We start from the raw sequence: 23,769 nt of genomic DNA, 5'->3' as shown, positions 1-23,769 counted from the left end.
GTAGAGAACAGCACGTAAAGAACAGCACGTAAAGAACAGTCTGTACAGAACAGCATGTAGAGAACAGCACGTACAGAACAGCATGTAGAGAACAGCACGTAAAGAACAGCATGTAAAGAACAGTCTGTACAGAACAGCATGTAGAGAACAGCATGTAAAGAACAGCATGTAAAGAACTGTCTGTACAGAACAGCATGTAGAGAACAGCACGTAGAGAACAGCATGTCAAGTTGGTGGAAAACTACCAGGTATTGTTTTACTTTTTGTCATTCAGTGTTTGAACCCTGAATATGAAAATTAGTGTTTCTTAAAAATTAGAGCGGTTGATCGATTAAAAATAATAACTAATTAATCACACACATTGTGCTGGTATTAATGGTATTTAACTGTTTTTTTATTATTCTTAAGACTGAAGCTTGTAGTAATGGATATTCAAATGTGAATTCACGGAGTTGACATAGAATCAACACAAATAAAGTATATATAAATTCAAATCCTGTTGTTTAAATAGCATCATTGAGGCTATCGGTTTAGAAGGCGATAATGTCTTGCATGTAATAATATAAATGGTAATTAGCTACAAAAAAAATGCGTTTCATGTTTACATCCTCTGTGTGGAGTGTGCATGTTCTCCCCGTGTCTGTGTGGGTTTATGCTCCGGTTTCCTCCCACAGTCCAAAGACATGTAGGTCAGGTGAATCAGCCACACGAAATTGTCCCTTGGTGTGTGTGTGTGTGTGTGTGTGTGTGTGTGTGTGTGTGTCGGTCAGTCGGTCGGTTGGTCGGTGACTGTGGACAATATTAACTATTAAACTATGCTGCGCTATTGGGGTGCATATGGGTTCTGTGATGCGTCATTGTTAATGAACATTGTGAATTCATGACACTTAAACCCAACAGGCACATGAACACCCATCCATCCATCCATCCATCCATTATCCAAACCGCTGACCCTGCTCTCAGGGTCGCGGAATGCTGGAGCCTATCTATCACAGGGCCGGCCGACCGACCGACCGACCGACCGACCGACCGGCTGGCCGGCCCTGTGATAGATAGGCTCCAGCATTCCGCGACCCTGAGAGCAGGGTCAGCGGTTTGGATAATGGATGGATGGATGGATGGATGGGTGTTCATGTGCCTGTTGGGTTTAAGTGTCATGAATTCACAATGTTCATTAACAATGACGCATCACAGAACCCATATGCACCCCAATAACGCAGCATAGTTTAATAGTTAATATTGTCCACAGTCACTGGCCGTATCACCAACAATGATGAGACTGCCTCCAGGGACGAGATTCAGCACCTCACATCATGGTGCACTACCAACAATCTTGTCCTCAATGTGCAGAAGACGAAGGAGCCGATTGTGGACTTCAGGAGGTCTAGAAGCTGCAGCCACTCCCCCATACACATAAATGGGGGTGGAAGTGGAGCATGTTTCCCGCTTTAAATTCCTTGGAGTCCACATCAGCGAGGACCTTTCGTGGACATTAAACACCCAGGCCCTTGTGAAAAAGGCCCAACAACGGCTGCATTTCCTGAGGAGGCTGAGGAGCGCCCGTCTACCCCCCAAAATTCTCACCAACTTCTACCACTGCACCATAGAGAGCATCCTGACCATCTGCATCTCAGTGTGGTACGGTAACTGTACCTCAGAAGACCAGAAAGCTCTGCAGCGGGTCGTCAAGGCGGCCCAGCATATCACCGGTACCCAGCTCCCAGCCATAAGAGACATTTATCACAAACGCTGCCTTCGAAGGGGTCTGAGCATCAGCAGAGATCCCACCCACCCCAACCATGGACTGTTCTTCCCCTGCGCTCTGGGAGGCGCTACAGGAGCCTCAGAGCCCGCACTACCAGGCTCAAACACAGCTTCTTTCCACACAAGCTGTAACCAACCTGAACCTGGCTACCCACTGAATGTCTGTAAATATTTTAAATATTTTGTACTCCTGCTCTTTTTTAACTTAATTTTAGCTTTTGGTCTTCATGTGTGTATATCTTATATTGTGTTTGTGTGTGTCTGTCTTGCACTGTTTGGTGAAGCCACAGCCCTCATTTCATTTTTAACATGTGCCTGCACATTGTTTTTAATGACAATAAACTAAATGAATTGAATTGTCCATAAGTTGATGAGGGCAGGGAACAACTAAAGCCTGCTGCTGTGAGAAAGCAGAGATTAATAATAATAACTTTATATATATAGCACTTTTCTAAAACAATGTTCAGACACAACGCGACAATGGCGCCACTGTGCTCTGAAACCCATTATTAGAGCGGCCCAGTGGTTATCACTGTTGCCTCACAGCAAGAAGGTCCTGGGTTCGAACCCCAGGCCGTCCCAGGTCCTTTCTATGTGGAGTTTGCATGTGCTCCCTGTGTCTGTGAGGGTTTCCTCCCACCATCAAAAAGACATGCCTGTTAGGGTTACTACTCCTGTCTGTGCCCCTGAGCAAGGCAATGGGAAGAAGAACTGGAGTTGGTCCCTGGGTGCTGCACGGCAGCTGCCCACTGCTCCTAGCTTCACAGCTAGGATGGGTTAAATGCAGAGAATAAATGTCATTGTATGTTTAAAATGACAAATAAGAGTGTTCTGTTCTATTAACAATGGCTCGCGCCTCGACGGCTTTTCACCGTGTCGAGCGGAAGTGCAGGCGCAGTGATGAAAACCCACGCGGCCAATAGAAACGACGCAGCCAGCCTGACACGAAAGGCAAAATGGGGGAAAAGATCATATAAAATAACATAAATGATGTAAAATAAAATACAAAAATAAAGATAATGATGAACTTGTCTGGCTAGAAGTTTTGAAAACTCCGTTTATTTTGCTCTGTCCTCTGCAACTTCCCCGAACACCTGAGAGAGATGAGAGATACTTCATTGATCTCCGTGGGGTAATGACGGTTTGCATTTACCCCATCCCAGCTGTGTAGCTAGCAGCAGTGGGCAGCCGCCGTGCAGCACCCGGGGACCAACCTCAGGTCATCTTGCCATGCCTTGGTCAGGGACACAGACAGGAGTACTAACCCCAACATGCATGTCTTTCTGATGGTGGGGGAAACCGGAGCACCCGGACAAAACCCACCGCAGACAAGAGGAGAACATGCCAACTCCACACAGAGGACGACCTGGGATGACCCCCCCCAAGGTTGGACAGCCCCGGTGTTCGAACCCAGGACCTTCCTACTGTGAGGCGACAGCACTAACCACTGGGCCACCGTGCCGCCAGCCTGGTCAGGCCTACGGTAAACCCAGCGGCCCACGCAGCTCAGACCGTGTTGTGTGCTAGGAAAAGACGGCTGTCCACGCCACGCCGAGCAGGAGGGAGCGCATGCAGCCGCTACTTCCTAGCACACAACACGCAGCTGTAATTGCCTTAGTTTTTTAACGCGTTAAATGTTTAATATTAATTGCAAAAATTAACGTGTTAATTTTGACAGCACCACTTAAAGTGCATGACAAATATTTGTTGTAACTGTCAGTTTTTTTTTTCTCAGCTCCTGATGAACCATGTGAACCAGCAGAATCTAAGCTCACGTGCAGTGACGTAACAGCCGGAGAAGCCCATTTCCGTTGGAAGAGGGGAGGCGAAACTTGACATTTTTATCTAAAACGTATCTGAATAAGGACGGGATCGGGATGCCTGACGTCGGGCGGCTGGGAGCGATGGGGTCACGAGGTCAGACTCTCACCTGGGCCCTGCTGCCACTGGTTTTGCTGGGAATGACCGGCTCATCACAGGGCTCCCTAGTGAAAGTGAACAGGGGTTTGAGAGTGAGGAGGGGTCAGTCGGCCTACCTTCAGCAAGATGATCTGCAGTTCCACATTCCCCATCAGAAGGATGCGTGCAAGGTGGAGGTGGTGCTAAATGAGCCCATCACGCAGCGGGTGGGAAAGCTTAGGCCTCAGGTAATGGAAAACTTCTGTTCCGCTGTAGAAGCCCGCATGTGACTGCACGCCTATACCATCTGTAATAAAACCGTGCAGCCCATTATAAAGCTGTTGCATTGTGTCTCTTTGATGTGCAGTTTTGTGTTATTTGTAATTCCAGTTTTGTTTTTTGCTGAAGATACATTTCAACACCAACGTCCTTACAAGGATTTGCAACCACATCTTGCAAAACTGGAGAGTGAGTGTGTTGTGTAAGGCACAATGAATGTCAGGGGAAGAGCTACTATGTAGTGCACAGCATTTACTTCATTATGAGTTCTTGATGTTTTGCTATGGGGAGACAGTAGAAATAAAAGTACAGTTTACCATCTTGCTCATACATGTGTAACTCTTGTCATCAGGGCTTGTATCAGACCACTATATTAATTAATGTTAGTGTGCACTGATAACCACTGGACCAGATATCTAACATAGGTTCGACTCGGGAAGTGAATGGCACGACCATAGATTAAGTATAAGAAGATATTAAAATAATTTATTAAGAAAACTTAAGTTCAGAATCACTAGGGAAAAAACAATTAACAATTCCCCCAAATTGTCAGTCAATGCGTAAAACCAGTCAGTCAATATGAAAACTCAGTTCAGTGCCATCCAGTGTTTTTGTCCTTGTGCGTTCTAAACCAGGCCTGATGGAACGACCCGGGTAGTGTAACGGTAGCGTTGGAGATCTCTTAAAGTAAAGCCTTATCTATATCCCAAGGGCTCTGTATCCAGGGAAATCCAGCCAGTCCACTGCCGGGAATAGGCTGGTAGCTGATCATATTGTGGAGGAGGAAAGAAAGGAGACGAGACCACTTCTTTTGACCACACAGCCGTGGGGTCGTTTATTTCCTCCAACTGAAACTAAGTCGGCAGTTCATTCTGCTAAACCTCAGCCTCGTGTCTACCCACAATACCCTTGGCTAACCCCGCCCACTTTTTTAAAGGGACCGTCTCTGGCCCGCATGCTGAATATCTAACCTGCAAGTAGGTCACTACAGTATGACCTTCTTCAAAGGTATCGGGATCGCTGCATACAGCAGCGTCAAATATACCATTAGTATTGTAGCGAATTCGGGGGACAACGCAACCACAGGATGTGCCGCGGCCGGGAAGCGAACCCGTGTCGCCCGCACCGCAGGAGGCATCGCTAACCGCTAGACTAAAGGGTCAGACCCGCGAGCCAGCGGCCAGCGTGTCTTCTTATCCATGCACGTTACAATACTAATAAGACACGTTAGCCCCTAGCTAGCGGGTCTGACCCTTTAGCCGAGCGGTTAGTGACGTCGCCTTGTGGTGCAGTACACCCCGTATCGAAACCCGCACCGGGCAAGAAAATAACTGGTTGCATTGGTAATTCATGGTGTTTGTTAGTGGTGAGAAAGGTCTCTATAGACAAGACGTCTGTTTAGTTATGAGTAACGAGCCGCGTAGCGCCTCCCGCCTACTGTGGCTCCTGATAGCGCTGTGAGCTATTGTCTTGGATGCTGCTACGTCGCTCAATGTAAAAACCGCGAAAGCTGCACATAACTGTATTTATATTGATTGAGATTATACGATGAATGTTTTATGGTTTAAATACGATTCTGTACAATACTGTAACGTGCATGGATAAGAAGACACGCTGGCCGTGGTCCTTGGGCCCACCGGAGGCAGCAGACCAGGCTCGCTCAGCCGATCCAATGCTAGCTCTCCCAGCCAGACAGCTTTGATACACCTCCTCGCACTCCACACGACGACACCAAAAACACAGTCAACTTCAACTGCCGCCAGACTGCCCTTGGTGTTATCGGAACTGCCGGTCTGCATGGGCTAGCAGCTAGCTTAGCCTGCCCCGCTTCCGCGTCCTGTCAGAACGCCCTCGGTATTTCCTCTTCGGGCAGGGCCACAGTCCCCGGGCCCACAGGATGCAGCAGACCAAGCTCCCCCAGACGACCCAGCGCCAGCTCTCCCAGTGATCAGACGAAGAAACAAAACCAGACGCGGACAAAGACACTGCATGGACGGCACTGACTGAGGCCGCCGCAAGTGTCAAGTTCGCACCGCCATCTTCCCACTTTCCATAAAATTTGAAGGAAAGACTTTATGTAACAGGGAGGTTCACTTTGTCACCCATTTCTTTACTCAGATCCCTAGTAGCTGCTAAAGTGGTGGCTGCTACTCCTCTTGTGGTCCACCGGCAGGACGTATGAGACGATAGCTAATATCAGACAGACAATGCCAGCAGCCATACCAGCATGCAACCTGGTTCTGCCGAATGACAGAAGCTACGCAGGTATGGGCTTGGGCGTGGCTAGTGCGTGGATGGGAGACCCCCCGGGAAAACTGAGTTGCTGCTGGAAGTGGTGTTGGTAGGCCAGTAGGGGGCAGTCTTCCATCTGTTCCTAATAGAAACAACAAATATCAAATCCCAATGCCCCAGTACAGTGACGGGGACACTGTGCTGTAGGAGATGCTGTCCTTCGGATGAGACGTTACACCGGAGTCCTGACTCACTGTGGTCATTCAAGATCCCATGGCACTTATCACAAAGAGTAGGGGGTTCCTCGGTGTCCTGGCAACATTCCCAACCTGGCTCTCTCCATCTGGCCACCTGATCATCCCCCACATAATTGGCTCAATGGTTCCTCCCTCTCCACCTCAAGCTGATATGTGGTGAGCGCTGTGGTGCAAAATGGCTGCCGTGCATCACCCAGGTGGTGCTACACATTGGTGGTGGCTGAAGTGAGTTACCCCCTTCAATGTGAAGCGCTTTGGGTGTCTAGAAAAGTGCTATATAAATGAAATCTATCATTATTATAATGTAACGTGCATGGATAAGTAGACACGTTGGTCCTTGACTAATGGGTCGGACCCTTTAGTCGACTGGTTAACGTTGTCGCTTGCGGTGCAGGAGATACGGATTCGCGTCCCGGTTGTGGCGACGGTATCTCGGACTGCCCCCCGAATTCGCTACATTGGTGTCAGAAGTGGGATGGAGCGACCGTAAGGCCATCGGAAGCGCATGCGCCCTGAGGCGTGAATGGAGCTGATATGCTTAAGCGCGGGGACGCGCTTCCCGAAGGAGGGAGGTAGTGTAACGTGCACGGATAAATAGACACGCTGGCCGCTAGCTCGCGGGTCTGGCCCTTTAGTCGAGCGGTTAGCGGTGTCTCCTGCGGTGCGGGCGATGCAGGTTCGCGTCCCGGCCGCGGCAGTTCCTGTGGTTGCGTTGTCCCCCGAATTCGCTACAATAATTTAAAACCCTATAAAACAGGACAGGAGTCAAAGTTAGTGACTATGGAACACAGTCAGTTAGATTTAAAACGTCGCTGTGGCCTCAGTGAAAATCATCTTTTAGCTTTGAATAAGTAGAAAGAATCGTTCTCGGGTGTCCGGGTGGCGTGGCGGTCTACTCCGTCGCCTACCAACACGGGGATCGCCGGTTCGAATCCCCGCGTTACCCCCGGCTTGGTCGGGCGTCCCTGCAGACACAAGTCATAGTTTTCAGTCACGTGACTGAGACGGCGCCCCGGCGGGCAAAACAAAGTTCCCGCATGGCGGCCAACAGTGGAGAGCAGCAGCGCAGACCTGCCAGTTTTCCAGCTGTTCCAAGCAGCGACTGTTTGGATCACCTTACGAAAAGAAGAAAAACAAAGATAGATGAACAAACTACAAGTTCTGGACACTTGCGATCCATATACAGCCGCCGCTGCAGCATTTCAGTCTCTAAAAGCAGCGAGGCCCCTGCCAGAGCTCCCATCTGGCGGTGTTTCATATATCTTGTGGAGGATCCCTCTCCTCACACCGCCGCCGGGATGAACGCTTACGGAACCACAGACGTGTTTTCCTTCCGGATGGGTCAGGAATGCTGCCGTTGGGGAAGTGTTTTGCCCGCCAGGTGGGCGTTCCAATATGAATGTGACGTCACGTCAAAACTATGGATTGGGCGTGTCTGCAGGTGGGAAGCCGGATGTGGGTATGTGTCCTGGTCGCTGCGCTAGCGCCTCCTCTGGTCGGTCGGGGCACCTGTTCGGGGGGGAGGGGGAACTGGGGGGAATAGCGTGATCCTCCCACGCGCTACGTCCCCCTGGTGAAACTCCTCACTGTCAGGTGAAAAGAAGCGGCTGGTGACTCCACATGTATGGGAGGAGGCACGTGGTAGTCTGCAGCCCTCCCCGGATCGGCAGAGGGGGTGGAGCAGAGACCGGGACGGCTCAGAAGGGTGGAGTGATTGGTCAAGTACAATTGGGGAGAAAAAGGGGGGAGAAAAGCCAAAAAAATAAAAAATGAATTCTCGCCTCGTCCTCAAAAACAAGTACATTTAAGAGAGTTAACGTCTTAATGTTTAATTTTTAATGTTTAATATTTAATATTTAATGTTTAATGGTTAATGTAACCCTTTTTCCAGATTCCTCACAGAAGTAATGACAGTGATTGAGATAATACGTGTATATGTGTGTTAAATAGGGAAGCGTGAGGGGAAAAGTAAAGGGTATCAAATAAGAGAAGAATGGTAATTAGAGGACGGATGTGTTGAAAGGAACCTGCTCCATACTACACCCTTTGTCTGCCAGGGACACAAGCTGTCTCGTCTCGTCTCATCTCATCTCATCTCATCTCATCTCATCTCATCTCATCTCATCTCATCATCAGCCGCTTCTCCGGGGTCGGGTTGCGGTGGCAGCAAGCTACGTAGGCCCAGCAACCCCCTCCAGCTCCTCCTGGGGGATCCCAAGGCGTTCCCAGGCCAGATTAGACATGTAGTCCCTCCAGTGAGTTCTGGGTCTACCCCGGGGTCTCCTCCCAGTTGACCGTGCCCGGTAAACCTCCAAAGGAAGGCGCCCAGGAGGCATCCTGATCAGATGCCTGAACCACCTCAACTGGCTCCTTTCGACGCGAAGGAGCAGCGGCTCTACAAGCTGTCTGCTCCTCCATAATTAGCTGCTGCTGACAGATGAAACTCCAGTCCAGGAGACTGCTAGCCATTTTAAACACAAGAGTCACAGTTGAGATTTGAAATATATTTATTCTCCGCAAACACGTGACAGGTATGGCTGTCATTTAGCTGTGGCCCGTATGAATGGACGACACTCCAACAGAATACGTAAAGCCCAAGTGACCTCTGAACCTCGGCCTGGCTGTGATCTGTGCTTTTTGTGTCTGACGTGGTTGTTTTGGTAATATGTCCCTGTTTAAAGGTGTTTGACTGCCACTATCTGGCCAATGAGGTGAAGTATGTCCATAATGGATGTCCGCTGCTAAAGGAGGACACTGTGATGCTACGACTCTACAGGTAAAGTCATCTGAGCGTCCAACTCATTCTCAATTACACGTCCTTAAAACAGACCATTTTCTAAAACAGATGTCCTGTTTTGCTAATTATTGTACACTGCAAAAAGACAAGTTTATCAAGGTATTTTATCTTGTTTTAAGTCTTAAAATTGCTTATTCCAAGAATTGCTAATAAAGGTTGCTCATCCCACTGGCAGACACTATGCTTGTTTCATGGTCATGGGACTTGGTTTACAAATGTCTTGTGTTAAGATGTCTTTTTGTGTTTCTCGTAACAAGTCTTATAATCATGAAACAGGTGATCTTTCTTCAGACAGGCATGAGAGCGTTTTACCAGCAGTATCTTAAGACAGGCATGCGGCTTGGTCGGGCGTCCCTACAGACACAATTGGCCGTGTCTGTGGGTGGGAAGCTGGATGTGGGTATGTGTCCTGGTCACTGCACTAGCGCCTCCTGTGGTCGGTCAGGGCGCCTGTTCAGGGGGGAGGGGGAACTGGGGGGAATAGCGTGATCCTCCAACGTGCTATGTCCTCCTGGTGAAACTCCTCACTGTCAGGTGAAAAGAGGTGGCTGGTGACTCCACATGTATGGGAGGAGGCATGTGGTAGTCGGCAGCCTTCCCCGGATCGGCAGAGGGAGTGGAGCAGAGACCGGGACGGCTCGGAAAAGTGGGGTAATTCACCAAGTACAATTGAGGAGGAAAATGGGGAACCCTCCCCCTCCCCAAAAAAAAGCATTATGAGATGTAAATGAAGATCAAACAACTTGGTAAGCCTGTCTCTTCTTGCAGCGTATTTGTTGTATTTTCTGGAGCGATGGGTGTGCTACTTGTTTGATATCTTGGGACGCATGTGGAAGTGATTTGTGAATATGAAATGATTGGTTGGATAATGTGATAGCCCTACGTGTTTTTTGATGACTAGGTTGACCGAGACAGAGACGTACATGGAGGTGTTCTCCCTCAACGTGGACATTGTGGAACCCGAATGCAACATCATCAAACTGGGGCCCAAGTCGCTTGAGGTACCTGAGTTCTACGGCCTCTCCGACACGGTGGACGGTAATGTGGTGTCCTTCAGCTATGAGAGGAGAAGCAACCTGGAGTGCAGCATCCATCTGAACAGCCAGGACACACAACTTCCAGCCCACGGCCAGCTGGTCACCGGTGAACCAGAGAAGGCGACCAAAAGAGGGGATGAGCCTGAGAGCTTCATCCCTCTACGGCAGCAGTTAGGTGAGACTGTCCCCTTGTTAAAGTCTTTGTGATTGTCCAGAATAGCCACATATGTGACCCCATCAACGTATACGTGACCTTCTGCTACTCTGAGATGGGGTCACATAAGCTTACCAGAGGCAGCTATGAGGAATAAGTAAAAGGCTATTTTTGACCCGCTTTTAATCAACTATAACATTTTCAAAGATATCCTCATGATCCCCAAGGTCTCTGTAATCCAACCTGTGAGGTAAAATGGTTAAAATGTTTATGAAATAAATGTTTAAATCCAATATTTCAATGACACGTACTGGTGATTTTGAGTTCAAAGGTGCGCCATCTGTTGCACTTCTTGGCTGTATGTTGTGGTAACCTCAGCGCAGCAGAAGCAGTAAACAGAGCCGTCTTCACATGTGGCTGCAGTTACTGTAACAAACAACAAGTATGTGCAGCAAACAGAGCCGTCTCATCTCATCTCATCTTCAGCCGCTTCTCCGGGGTCGGGTCGCGGTGGCGGCAAGCTAAGTAGGGCACTCCAGACGTCCCTTTCCCAAGCAACGCCCTCCAGCTCCTCCTGGGGGATCCCAAGATGTTCCCAGACCAGACTGGACAAGTAGTCCCTCAAGCAAGTTCTGGGTCTACCCCGAGGTCTCCTCCCAGTTGGACGTGTCTGGTAAACCTCCAAAGGAAGGTGCCCAAGAGGCCTCCTAATCAGATGCCCGAACCATCTCAACTGACTCCTTTCGATGTGAAGGAGCAGCGGCTCTACTCTGAGCTCCCTTCGGCTGTCCAAGCTCCTCATCCTATCTCTAAGGCTGAGCCCAGACACCCTATGGAGGAAACTCATTTCAGCCGCTCGTATCTGTGATCTCACCCTTTCAGTCACTACCCAAAGCAGAGCCGTCTTTGAACTCAAAATCACCAGTACAGGCTGTCACAATACTGGATTCAAACATTTATTTCATCCTGGTTAAACATTTTACCCCACCGTATCATGATAATATCTTTGATAGTGCTACAGCTGATTGAAAACCTTTTGGTTTATTCCTCATAGTTGCCAATAGTAACGTGATCCCATCTCAGAGTAACAGTACGGTACGAATAGCTGGGGTCACATACTATGTTCAGAGATACTACAAGAGTAGATATATGTCGCAAATTAGACCCGGATTTTTGGCCACATGCAAAAACACTGTTTTAAGTTTCTCTTTTATACCTCTAAAATGTATACTAATCAGGAGGGGGAAAAAATCATTGTTGGATTCCCAAAAATGTTCTTACTCACCTAGATGTGTTCATGAATGCTGAACAGCACTTGTTCATAAAGCTGCAATCTGCGATGTTTCTCCAGTCATCACCCATCATTTCATCCATCTGGACCATGGGGTCAGCTTCCATAATACTAACTGCCATCTTTACCATGGTTGGAGAGACTCTCCAGTCTCCGTATACCACAGCTGGAATTCTTTGACCGGGTAGGGCAGACACATACTAGGTGCAGCAGGAGAAAAAAGATTGGAACGTGACTCTGATGTGGACATGCTTCTGTCAAACAGATGATCGGTATGACTGTAGCACAATATGGTGACGTTTAGGCTTTCTGCATTAACGTTGGTCCAAGGATAGCATTGTTACAAGGATGCAGACTGTTTACTGGTTAGCCGAGAGCACACGACCCACAATGGCTGCTACGTCTGATTCGTAGTCCAAGAAAATCCCTTGGAAGATGTCTATATCTCTCTGGCTCCTGCATCAAACTCTGCTGGAACACCGTTCTACTGTTGTGTTGGACCAACAGAATTGTCATGTCGTCATCACAATCTTTGGGAATTCTGTTTTAAATCTAGCTTTGTGTGCCAGCAAACCTTCAGTTTGCACAGTTTGTAGGAAAATTCTAGTTTTGTTCAACCTAGGTCTTATTTTTATAGTATTTTTCATCAGCTATCATACTCCCCCCCCCCCGTTTTTTTCCCCTCCCAATTGTACTTGGCCAATTATCCCACTCTTCCGAGCCGTCCCGGTCTCTGCTCCACCCCCTCTGCTGATCCAGGAGGGCTGCAGACTACTACGTGCCTCCTCCCATATATGTGGAGTCACCAGCCGCTTCTTTTCACCTGACAGTGAGGAGTTTCACCAGGGGGGCGTAGCGCGTGGGAGGATCACGCTACCCCCCCCCCCCAAAAAAAAACAAACAGGCGCCCTGACCGACCAGAGGAGGCGCTAGTGCAGTGACCAGGACACATACCCAGCTTCCCATCCACAGACACGGCCAATTGTGTCTGTAGGCACGCCCGACCAAGCCAGAGGTAACACAGGGATTCAAACTGGCGATCCCTGTGTTGGTAGGCAATGGAATATACCGTTACACTACCCGGACGCCCTCATCAGCTACCATACTTAACCTATTTTGCATGTGTGCTTCATTTGTTTGGTGAGTCTCAAGTGGAGAAATCCAACTCTGATCATAAGTATATTATAGATTGTGCGGTACCTCAGTTCATCAAGTCGTAGTTCCAGTATTTACTTAAATAGTTGTGAAGCAGAATGTCTGGGCTCGTCCCCAAACACTTCCACGATGAGACGGGTATGAAAAATACAATAATAATCATTAAGAATGACGAACAACACGGAAAAAGTCAATTTGGAAGAATCTGAGTCCATAGAGAATCTATAGAGTCTATAGAATCTGTAGGGGAAGAGAACGCTACTTACCCAGAAGTCACCCTGCTTCTGTCAGAACTGGAAACAGGAGAGGAGTTCCCAGAGAGGTGAATCGGTTCCTCTGGACACAAGGTTTAGTGGGAGAAACGGCTCATCTAAGGGCCTTCGTGGGTCTCAGCTGACTGCAGGTGTAGGCACCAGCGGCTTGGGTTGCTGGATCTGCTCGGGCTCCTGCGTTTACAGATGACACAACACATTATGATTGGCTGTACGTTGGAAATTGTGCGTACAGATGCGGTGTTGGCGCTGCAGACTACCGAACTGTGATTGTGTGTGCACAGAAAGAGCTCTGCATCTAATAAAATGTAGTTATTTCAAGTCTGTTTGTGTAGCGTGTACGTTCACTATATAGTCAAAAACATAAGCATCACTCTTGCTTTTTTTCGTCGAAACTCCTCAAATGACTTTTATAGACATATACAATGGCATCAGAATAGAGACATATACACGTCATCAGAATAGAGACATATACACGTCATCAGAATAGAGACATATACACGTCACCCGAATAGAGACATATACACGTCATCAGAATAGACATATACACGTCACCCGAATAGAGACATATACACGTCATCAGAATAGACATATACACGTCATCAGAATAGAGACATATACATCAGAATAGAGACGTATACACGTCATCAGAATAGAGACATATACATCAGAATAGAGACGTATACACGTCATCAGAATAGAGACATATACACGTCATCAGAATAGAGACATATACGATGTCATCAGAATAGAGACATATACACGTCATTAGAAGAGAGACATACGTATACAATGTCATCAGAATAGAGACATATACACGTCATCAGAATAGAGACATATACACGTCATCAGAATAGAGACATACGTATACAATGTCATCAGAATAGAGACATATACACGTCATCAGAATAGAGACATACATATACAATGTCATCAGAATAGAGACATATACACGTCATCAGAATAGAGACATATACACGTCATCAGAATAGAGACATATACACGTCATCAGAATAGAGACATATACACGTCATCAGAATAGAGACATACGTATACAATGTCATCAGAATAGAGACATATACACGTCATCAGAATAGAGACATATACACGTCATCAGAATAGAGACATACGTATACAATGTCATCAGAATAGAGACATATACACGTCATCAGAATAGAGACATATACACGTCATCAGAATAGAGACATATACACGTCATCAGAATAGAGACATACGTATACAATGTCATCAGAATAGAGACATATACACGTCATCAGAATAGAGACATACGTATACAATGTCATCAGAATAGAGACATATACACGTCATCCGAATAGAGACATATACACGTCATCAGAATAGAGACATATACACGTCATCAGAATAGAGACATATACACGTCATCAGAATAGAGACATACGTATACAATGTCATCAGAATAGAGACATATACACGTCATCAGAATAGAGACATATACACGTCATCAGAATAGAGACATACGTATACAATGTCATCAGAATAGAGACATATACACGTCATCAGAATAGAGACATATACACGTCATCAGAATAGAGACATACGTATACAATGTCATCAGAATAGAGACATATACACGTCATCAGAATAGAGACATACGTATACAATGTCATCAGAATAGAGACATATACACGTCATCAGAATAGAGACATATACACGTCATCAGAATAGAGACATATACACGTCATCAGAATAGAGACATATACACGTCATCAGAATAGAGACATATACACGTCATCAGAATAGAGACATACGTATACAATGTCATCAGAATAGAGACATACGTATACAATGTCATCAGAATAGAGACATATACACGTCATCAGAATAGAGACATATACACGTCATCAGAATAGAGACATACGTATACAATGTCATCAGAATAGAGACATATACACGTCATCAGAATAGAGACATACGTATACAATGTCATCAGAATAGAGACATATACACGTCATCAGAATAGAGACATATACACGTCATCAGAATAGAGACATATACACGTCATCAGAATAGAGACATACGTATACAATGTCATCAGAATAGAGACACATACACGTCATCAGAATAGAGACATATACACGTCATCAGAATAGAGACATACGTATACAATGTCATCAGAATAGAGACATATACACGTCATCAGAATAGAGACATATACACGTCATCAGAATAGAGACATACGTATACAATGTCATCAGAATAGAGACATATACACGTCATCAGAATAGAGACATATACACGTCATCAGAATAGAGACATACGTATACAATGTCATCAGAATAGAGACATATACACGTCATCAGAATAGAGACATATACACGTCATCAGAATAGAGACATATACACGTCATCAGAATAGAGACATACGTATACAATGTCATCAGAATAGAGACATATACACGTCATCAGAATAGAGACATACGTATACAATGTCATCAGAATAGAGACATATACACGTCATCAGAATAGAGACATATACACGTCATCAGAATAGAGACATATACACGTCATCAGAATAGAGACATACGTATACAATGTCATCAGAATAGAGACACATACACGTCATCAGAATAGAGACATATACACGTCATCAGAATAGAGACATACGTATACAATGTCATCAGAATAGAGACATATACACGTCATCAGAATAGAGACATATACACGTCATCAGAATAGAGACATGTACACGTCATCAGAATAGAGACATATACACGTCATCAGAATAGAGACATGTACACGTCATCAGAATAGAGACATATACACGTCATCAGAATAGAGACATGTACACGTCATCAGAATAGAGACATATACACGTCATCAGAATAGAGCACACTGACATTCACTGGTGACAGCAGCGTCCATTGACTGGACTGGTTTTGTGGCGCACGGTTCTGTTTCAGAATGACTTGGGTTCAGAGGCTGAGAAGCTTGCAGCTTGCAGCAGTGTGTTACGCACACCCTTTGCTCTGATGCAGGGCAAGGTAGCAGGCATGCAGCCGTCTCATTGTGACAGGCTCAGTAACACAAAGGGGACTTGTTCAGTTTGCCTTGTCGTTACAATGTAACTTAAATAAATAACTTATTATCATATAAATAACTAATGATAACACTGAAACGGTATAGAAATCTACTTGACTATTTACACAGTTCAAGTTAATGTTGCACAAAGTAAAAGTGCACCAAATGTGTAAAGACCGTTCTGCGTGATTTTCCAGGATGCTCCTCTCGACGGGCAGGGTGGGGTTTGGGGGGGTGCTGATACCCAGTGTTCACTCTTCTTGATGGGCAGGGTGGGGGGGAGGGTGCTGATACCCAGTGTTCACTCTTCTTGATGGGCAGGATGGGGCGGGGGAGAGGAGCCCTGATGCCCAGAGTCCGCACCTCTCGACAGGGAGGGTGGGGTGGGGGAGAGGGGTGCTGACAGCAAGTGTCTGCTCCTCTTGACAAGGAGGGTGGGGTGGGGGAGAGGGGCGCTGACAGCAAGTGTCTGCTCCTCTCGGCGAGGAGGTTGGGGTGGGGGAGAGGGGCGCTGACAGCAAGTGCCCCCTCCTCTCGACTGGCAGGGTGTGGTGGGGGAGAGGGGCCCTTACGCCCAGTGTCCATTCCTCTCGACGGGCAGGGTGGGTGGGTTGGGGGGGGGAGGGGTGCTGACGCCCAGTGTCTGCTCCTCTTGACAGGCGGGGGGGGGGAGGGGTGCTGACGCCCAGTGTCTGCTCCTCTTGACAGGCGGGGGGGGGGGGGGAGGGGTGCTGACGCCCAGTGTCTGCTCCTCTCGATGGGCAGGGGGGGATGGGGGGGAAGGGCACCTGAACAAGCATAGGTACGGCGATATTGTTGTTATTCCTTTAAAGGGTCTAAATGTGATTATGATCAAGATTTATGTAATAATAATAATAATAATAATAATAATCATTACCTTTATGTAGCGCTTTTCTAGACACCATAACAGTCTCTCACATAAGGACTGTTACGGTGTCTAAACCCATGTAGGCCGACATGTTTCTGTCTGTGTCCACCAGAAGGAGCGTTTCTGTCCACGAGGGGAAGGGTTTATGGACGCTCACTGATCAACGTGTGCGCTCGAGGCGAGGGGGTTTTTGCGAAAACGTGTGTGTCAGTAATTGGTGAATGCCATGTGATTTATGAAACAGTTATTACGTACACTGTATAGGTACAAGCCATAATGGCATGCGTCACCAATACTGTTTAAAAAGCCTGACCAGGGGCGTCCAGGTGGCGTAGCGGTCTATTCCGTTGCCTACCAACACAGGAATCCAGGTTCGAATCCCCGTGTTACCTCGGGCTTGGTCGGGTGTCCCTACACACACAATTGGCCGTGTCTGCGGTTGGGAAGCCGGATGAGGGTATGTGTCCTGGTCGCTGCACCAGCGCCTCCTCTGGTCGGTCGGGGCGCCTGTTCGGGGGGAGGGGTAACTGGGGGGAATAGCGTGATCCTCCCACGCGCTACGTCCCCCTGGTGAAACTCCTCACTGTCAGGTGAAAAGAAGCGGCTGGTGACTCCACATGTATGGGAGGAGACGTGTGGTAGTCTGCAGCCCTCCCCGGATCAACAGAGGGGGTGGAGCAGAGACCCGGACGGCTCGGAAGAGTGGGGTAATTGGCCAAGTACAATTGGGGAGAAATAGGGGGGAGAAATAGGAGGGGGGGGGGATCCACAAAAAAAAAAGTCTGACCAAAGCTACAGCAGAAGTGGGGTGGACAGCCGCCGTGTGCTTCATCTGCAGATTGCACCTTTAAGATCTAGTATCTATTACTGCTGCAGCATGAAGTCCACTGCTAAAGAGGAACGTGATGGCTATTTATCCATGCACATGACATATGAAAACATACGATGAGTGCTGGCTACAAGTTTGTGTAATCTGTGTGCGGTTGTTGTACCATACAGATAATAAAGCCCGAGCGATGTGTAGAACCGACAGCTGCCTGAAGGGTCTGAAGTTAGTGAAGATCACCAAAATTCCCTGTGACGAATTCCTGGTGATGGGCCTGAGGTACCAGCACATCCAACCTCCGTCTCCAAGCATTGACTTTATCAGAGTCAGACTGGACCTCAAGGACACCAGAAGCGGCAGCATATATCAGGTGTTGTTGTGGTGTTTTTCAGCAGTGGGTGGGTGACAGTGTATGTGTTGCTTTGCTCTTGGTTGTGTTTTGTGCCAGTGATACAAGTATGATTCCTCTCGAGCTGTTCCAAACTGCACTGAGGAAATTATATTGGAAATAAATTCATGAATGATGAAAGATATGAAAAAGGCCAGCAGCCTCTGAACTCTGCAGATGTTGAAAGTGAATAGAGTTGTCCAAGCGACTCCTGCTGGACTGGTTCATCTATGTGACATTAGAAGTAAGGGCGGCACGGTGGCGCAGTGGTTACTGCGATCGCCTCGCAGCAAGAAGGTCCTGGGTTCGAGCCCCGGGTTAGTCCAACCTTGGGGATCGTCCCGGGTCGTCCTCTGTGTGGAGTTTGCATGGTCTCCGGGTGCTCCGGTTTCCTCCCACAGTCCAAAGACATGTAGGTCAGGTGACTCGGCCGTACTAAATTGTCCCTAGGCTGGGTGGGCTTTGCGGCCTGTCCAGGGTGTCTCCCCACCTGCCGCCCAGTTACTGCTGGGATAGCATCCCGCAACCCTATAATGGAAAATAGAAGTAATAGTAAGGGATTACATTTATATAGCGTTTTTATTCAGACATCCAAAGCGCTTCACATTGGAGGAGGGAAACTGACTCCAACCACCACCTACTATGCACTGCAAAAGCTGCCTTCCTGGATACCCTAGCAGAGACGTGTGTGACTACTTCTTCTGGGTTGTACCATCCCTCTCACCTGATTTCTGTCCATTTTGTGTGGTTTTGTGTTTAGTCCGAGCATGCCTGGATACCCATAAGAATAGCGGGCGCCGTACCCAACCAGCCTCCCAAGCCGTCCTTCATGTCCGTGTTTATACTGGAGGTCGACCAGTTTATCCTCACCCCCTTCTCTACCGCCACGCTCGATGCTGAAGACGAGGAAAGTCCGAAGCAGCTTTTGGTTTTCAACATCACCGTGCCCCCCAAGGACGGGTTCATCAACCACCTCTCTGACCATACCCGGCCCATCTCTTCCTTCACCTGGCTGGACCTCAATGACATGCTCATCGGCTATCAACCCCCCAACTCATCTCATGCCCAGCGCAGAAACTACGAGGTAGCCTTTTTTCCTTCCTTTCTGTGTTTACCAGAGCCAACCTCCACCTTCGCAGTATGTAAAAACAGCCCTTATGGAGGAGTCGTGGCACAGTGGATGCTGAACTCTTTTCAAATCCCTCCAAACAGGTTGAATTTGAGGTCCACGATTTCTTCTTTGAGAAGAGCCAGTCCCTGGTAGTTCACATGTCTGTCAGGAACGCAGACACCAACGCCCCCAGAGTGTCGTGGAATACGGGTAGGTCTCACCAGCGGCTGGCATTTTCCCATGGATATATGCTTAAGACGTACACAAAGTTAGCCTAAAGGCCGGGCATGTATGTGTAAGTCAGAACAGAGAGGTAAGAGTGATTTAAGGCAGTGATTTTTTTAAATTATTATTAATAAGGTAGAGCGTTGAGATTTGGGGGGCCCTATTTACATGGATCAAGGCACGTGGCACAGAGCACAGTCAGTGCGGCAGAGCGCTCGGGGTGTGGCACATATCGTTAGCCTCATAGGATAAATGCCTAAGTCATTTTTTACGATTTTCGGATAGTAAGAAAAAACGCATTTTCATATCCACTGAGTACATTTACACCAGGCCTACAGTAAATCAAAGAAATATTAATTATCTTACCAGATAAGGAAAGAGAGAAAGCCGAGCACCAGGAGCCTTTCTTGTATGCTGTGGAGTTAGAAAACAACGAGACAGGAGACGTGAGAGTAGACGTAGTCGAGGTAGTTTACTAGCTCCAACTTTGCATGTCATACATTCGATAACGACACTGAACTGTGTACCGGAAGCGGAAGTGCATTATCTGACCCCTCGCCTCTACCCTTAAAGGTACACCGTCCTCTTAGGTGAATGTCTCTAGTTATATAGATGTGGGTCACCACAATGCAACTTTTTTCTTTATTTTTTTCAACGTAAAAATGCTCAAGTCACACGAGTGACTTAGGCAGATTGTCATTTTTGAATGTAAAAAGTGTTCTGATTGGCTTAGGACATAGGCACTAATCCAGGGTGATGCAGCAGCTTGAGGAGAACACATGTAGGCAGAAATCTCAATTTGGCACAAAAACTGACTTAGGCATTTATCCTATGAGGCTAACGATATGGCGCTTATGGGAACGGGGAGGAATATATTGTAGAGAATTCAGGGCCCGGAACTAAACTAGACGCCCGTGGTGCGGGTGACTTGGGTTCGGCCCCTTTAACCGAGCGGTCAGCGACGTCGCCTTGTGGTGCAGTCCACCTCGGATCGAGTCCCGCAGTGGGCATTGACTGAACTACTACCCTGGGATGAATCTGGGAAGTTCCCGCCCTTAAGCGCTAGGATTGGCCAGGTCAGCCTGTCTGCCAGGAGTCCCGCCCTCAATTTCACATTTTTCAACTCGCTTACATCAGGCTGCGTCTGTGAAAAGTTAGTGAAATCCTGATATTGAATTGGGGACAATGACATGGCTGGACAGCTTGCTGGTCTCGTTAAACACACTGACAAATTATATTTACTGTTTGTCAACCGCACGCAACGTTACTGACACTGAATCTTGCTAGCACAACGTTAGCTTTACGGCTCGTAGCGGGGTGAGCCGAGCGGACTATCTCATATCTCCCGTTGCCAAGGTGGATCTAAGGTTCGTCCTATTTACTGGAGAGGTGAACGTCGTTTCCATTGCATTATAACTTAATGGGATGGCAATGGTTGTTCCAAGTATTAGTCAAGCCGTCGGGCGTTACCAGGGAAACGGTTGCTTTGTGAAAAACCTTCGATCTTAATTGCAAAACACATGAAAATATAAATTGTCTTGATTTTTATTACTTTGGCAAGTGATATAAACGAGACGCCCTTCGTGGTGTCCATAATCAGGAATTAATGGCCTCCTCGTCGTCCATTAATTCCTGATATCAGTAATGTTTATTGTGAATTAATCTGACCTTCGACAGCGGCTCGTCAGTGATGTTTTCCTGGCACACTTTTTCTTCGTCTTCATTTCGCTTCACTTTCGCGCGTTCGACTGGCAAACTGGCCAATCCCAGCGCTTGAGGGCGGGACGCCTGGCAGGCTGACCGACAGGCTGAGTTGGCCAATCCCAGCGCTTGAAGGGGGGGGACTCCTGGCAGCTTGACCGACAGGCTGAGTTGGCCAATGCCAGCGCTTGAAGGGGGGGGGACTCCTGGCAGCCTGACCGACAGGCTGAGTTGGCCAATGCCAGCGCTTGAAGGGGGGGGGGGGACTCCTGGCAGCCTGACCGACAGGCTGAGTTGGCCAATGCGAGCGCTTGCGGACGGGACTCCTGGCAGGCTGACCGACAGGCTGAGTTGGCCAATCATAGCGTTTGAGGGCGGGACCTTCCCCAGATTGATCCTAAGAAAAAAAATGTCAGGCACCCGGGTGGCGTAGCGGTCTGTTCCGTTGCCTACCAACACGGGGATCGTCGGATCGAATCCCAGCGTTACCTCCGGCTTGGTCGAGCGACCATACAGACACAATTGGCCGTGTCTGCGGGTGGGAAGCCGGATGTGGGGTAATTGGCCGAGTACAATTAGGGAGAAAAGGGGGGGGGGGTCAAAAAATAATCAAAATATATATAGCATGCTACCAAAACATGGCTGCGTCTCAGGAAAATACCACTTTGCCACAGCAAAGTGCAAATTTGTGCCATGTGCCTGCACGAAAACAGGGCCCTTGATGTCAACAAATTAAGATGACAATCTCTAAGATTCTCATGTAAATGAGTGTTCATTAAATTACTATGTTGTGACGAACGAGGCACAATAACGAGAATTCAGCCGATCAGCCCAAGATGAGCATTTGCAGTCACACAGAGAAATACAAACGTGTGCCTGTGGAATCACTCCCGCCAACAATCCCAAACGTCATACAGGAAGTGACGTGTTTATGTCACTGTACCAGAAAGGATGCACACTGTCCACACTGTCACTGACCACCAGAGAAGAAGTGGATGAACTAGTTAGCGGTTTTGAAATGATTCCTGGGTAGTGTGTGCAAAAGAAAAAAGGAAAGCAACTGGGATCTTTGACTTGGCCACTTCAAGTGTTTTACATGTGTGATGTGTTGAACAGGGCTTAACCTTCTGGAGGGTCAGTCTCGAGCAATCACGTGGGAGCAGTTCCAGATAGTGGACAATGACAACCTGGAGGCTGTGCGCGTCATCACCGTGGATGGCCTGCAGCACGGCAGGCTAACTGTGAGAGGTACAGTACAAAACGTTGTGTCGTGAACATATTGTTGTTTAACTAGCTTCAACTTCCCATAAGACAGTGGTACACAGGAGGAGAGGATTTTAAATGGCACCCACGCACGCACAACTTTTATGGTCGTCCAAGCAGTTTGGCTAATTGAAGGATTTTGGCTTGGTGGTTCTGGTGTGGCGCTCACAAGAATGCAAGGATCTGACATAATAGGCTGATGTAGAAAAACTCAAGAGTTCCCAGGAATATCTAGAGAAGAATATCTTGAGTCTCAGAAGGTATCTATGTTTTGGCGTCCGGGTGGCGTTGCAGTCTTTTCCGTTGCCTACCAACACGGGGGCTCGCCGGTTCAAGTCCCCGTGTTACCTCTGGCTTGGTCGGGCGTCCCTACAGAGACAATTGGCCGAGTCTGCGGGTGGGAAGCCGGATGTGGGTATGTGTCCTGGTTGCTGCACTAGCGCCTCCTCTGGTCGGTCAGCGCGCCTGTTCAGGAGGGAGGGGGAACTGGGGGGAATAGCGTGATCCTCCCACGCGCTACGCCCCCCTGGTGAAACTCCTCACATGCTTCTCTGAGGCATGTGGAGTCTGCAGCCATGACATGACAGTCTGCAGCCCTCCCCGGATCGGCAGAGGGAGTGGAGCAGAGACCGGGACGGCTCGGAAGAGTGGGGTAATTGGCCAAGTACAATTGGGGAGAAAAAAAGGGGGGGGGGCAATAAAAAAGTAGCCTAAGAGAATTACAAGACTGTTTAAAAAACAATAAACATTTCACAAGTGGGGGGGGGGGACTGTTGGACTGTTGAACGTGGTGCAGCACACACCCAGGTTCAACAGTTTTCAGCGTTTTCAGTTCAATGGAGGAAAAATAGAAGAAGCACATGTCTTGGGGCAACACAGTAGCTCATTGGCTAGCTCCCTCCACACTCCAAACACATGCATGTTGGATGAATCGAAGCCTAAATTGTCCATAGTGGTGTGTGAAAGATGGTGTGTGTGGGCCCTGTGATGAACTGGTGATGTGTTCAGAGTTCCTTCAACCCGATTCACGCTGGGACGGATCCCAACCCCCCACTACCCTGAAATGGACTAAGCAGGTGTAAATAATAGATGGGGGGTGGCGTGGTGGCGCAGTGGTTAGCACGGTCGCCTCACAGCAAGAAGGTCCTGGGTTCGAGCCTTGGGGTAGTC

The 23,769-nt window shown here is 47.9% G+C and overlaps 1 protein-coding gene across 2 annotated transcripts in view; it reads left to right on the top strand.

Moving 5' to 3' along the window:
• The first annotated feature begins 3,637 nt into the window (after positions 1–3,637).
• Positions 3,638–23,769, top strand: part of frem1a (Fras1 related extracellular matrix 1a) — a 61,496-nt gene continuing 41,364 nt past the window's right edge. For both annotated transcript variants that reach the window (XM_056300574.1, XM_056300573.1), the window contains exons 1-7: positions 3,638–3,911; positions 9,113–9,207; positions 10,130–10,440; positions 18,085–18,281; positions 19,060–19,383; positions 19,512–19,620; positions 22,453–22,584. In XM_056300574.1, the coding sequence (XP_056156549.1) occupies positions 3,642–3,911; positions 9,113–9,207; positions 10,130–10,440; positions 18,085–18,281; positions 19,060–19,383; positions 19,512–19,620; positions 22,453–22,584 (1,438 nt within the window). In that variant the 5' untranslated portion in view covers positions 3,638–3,641. The remainder of the gene's footprint in view (positions 3,912–9,112; positions 9,208–10,129; positions 10,441–18,084; positions 18,282–19,059; positions 19,384–19,511; positions 19,621–22,452; positions 22,585–23,769) is intronic.

This window comes from Lampris incognitus, chromosome 20, assembly GCF_029633865.1.
Source record: "Lampris incognitus isolate fLamInc1 chromosome 20, fLamInc1.hap2, whole genome shotgun sequence".
In the NCBI taxonomy this organism is placed as follows: domain Eukaryota; kingdom Metazoa; phylum Chordata; class Actinopteri; order Lampriformes; family Lampridae; genus Lampris; species Lampris incognitus.
The sequence above is the reverse complement of the archived record's forward strand: the minus strand, read 5'-3'. Positions and strand labels throughout refer to the sequence as shown.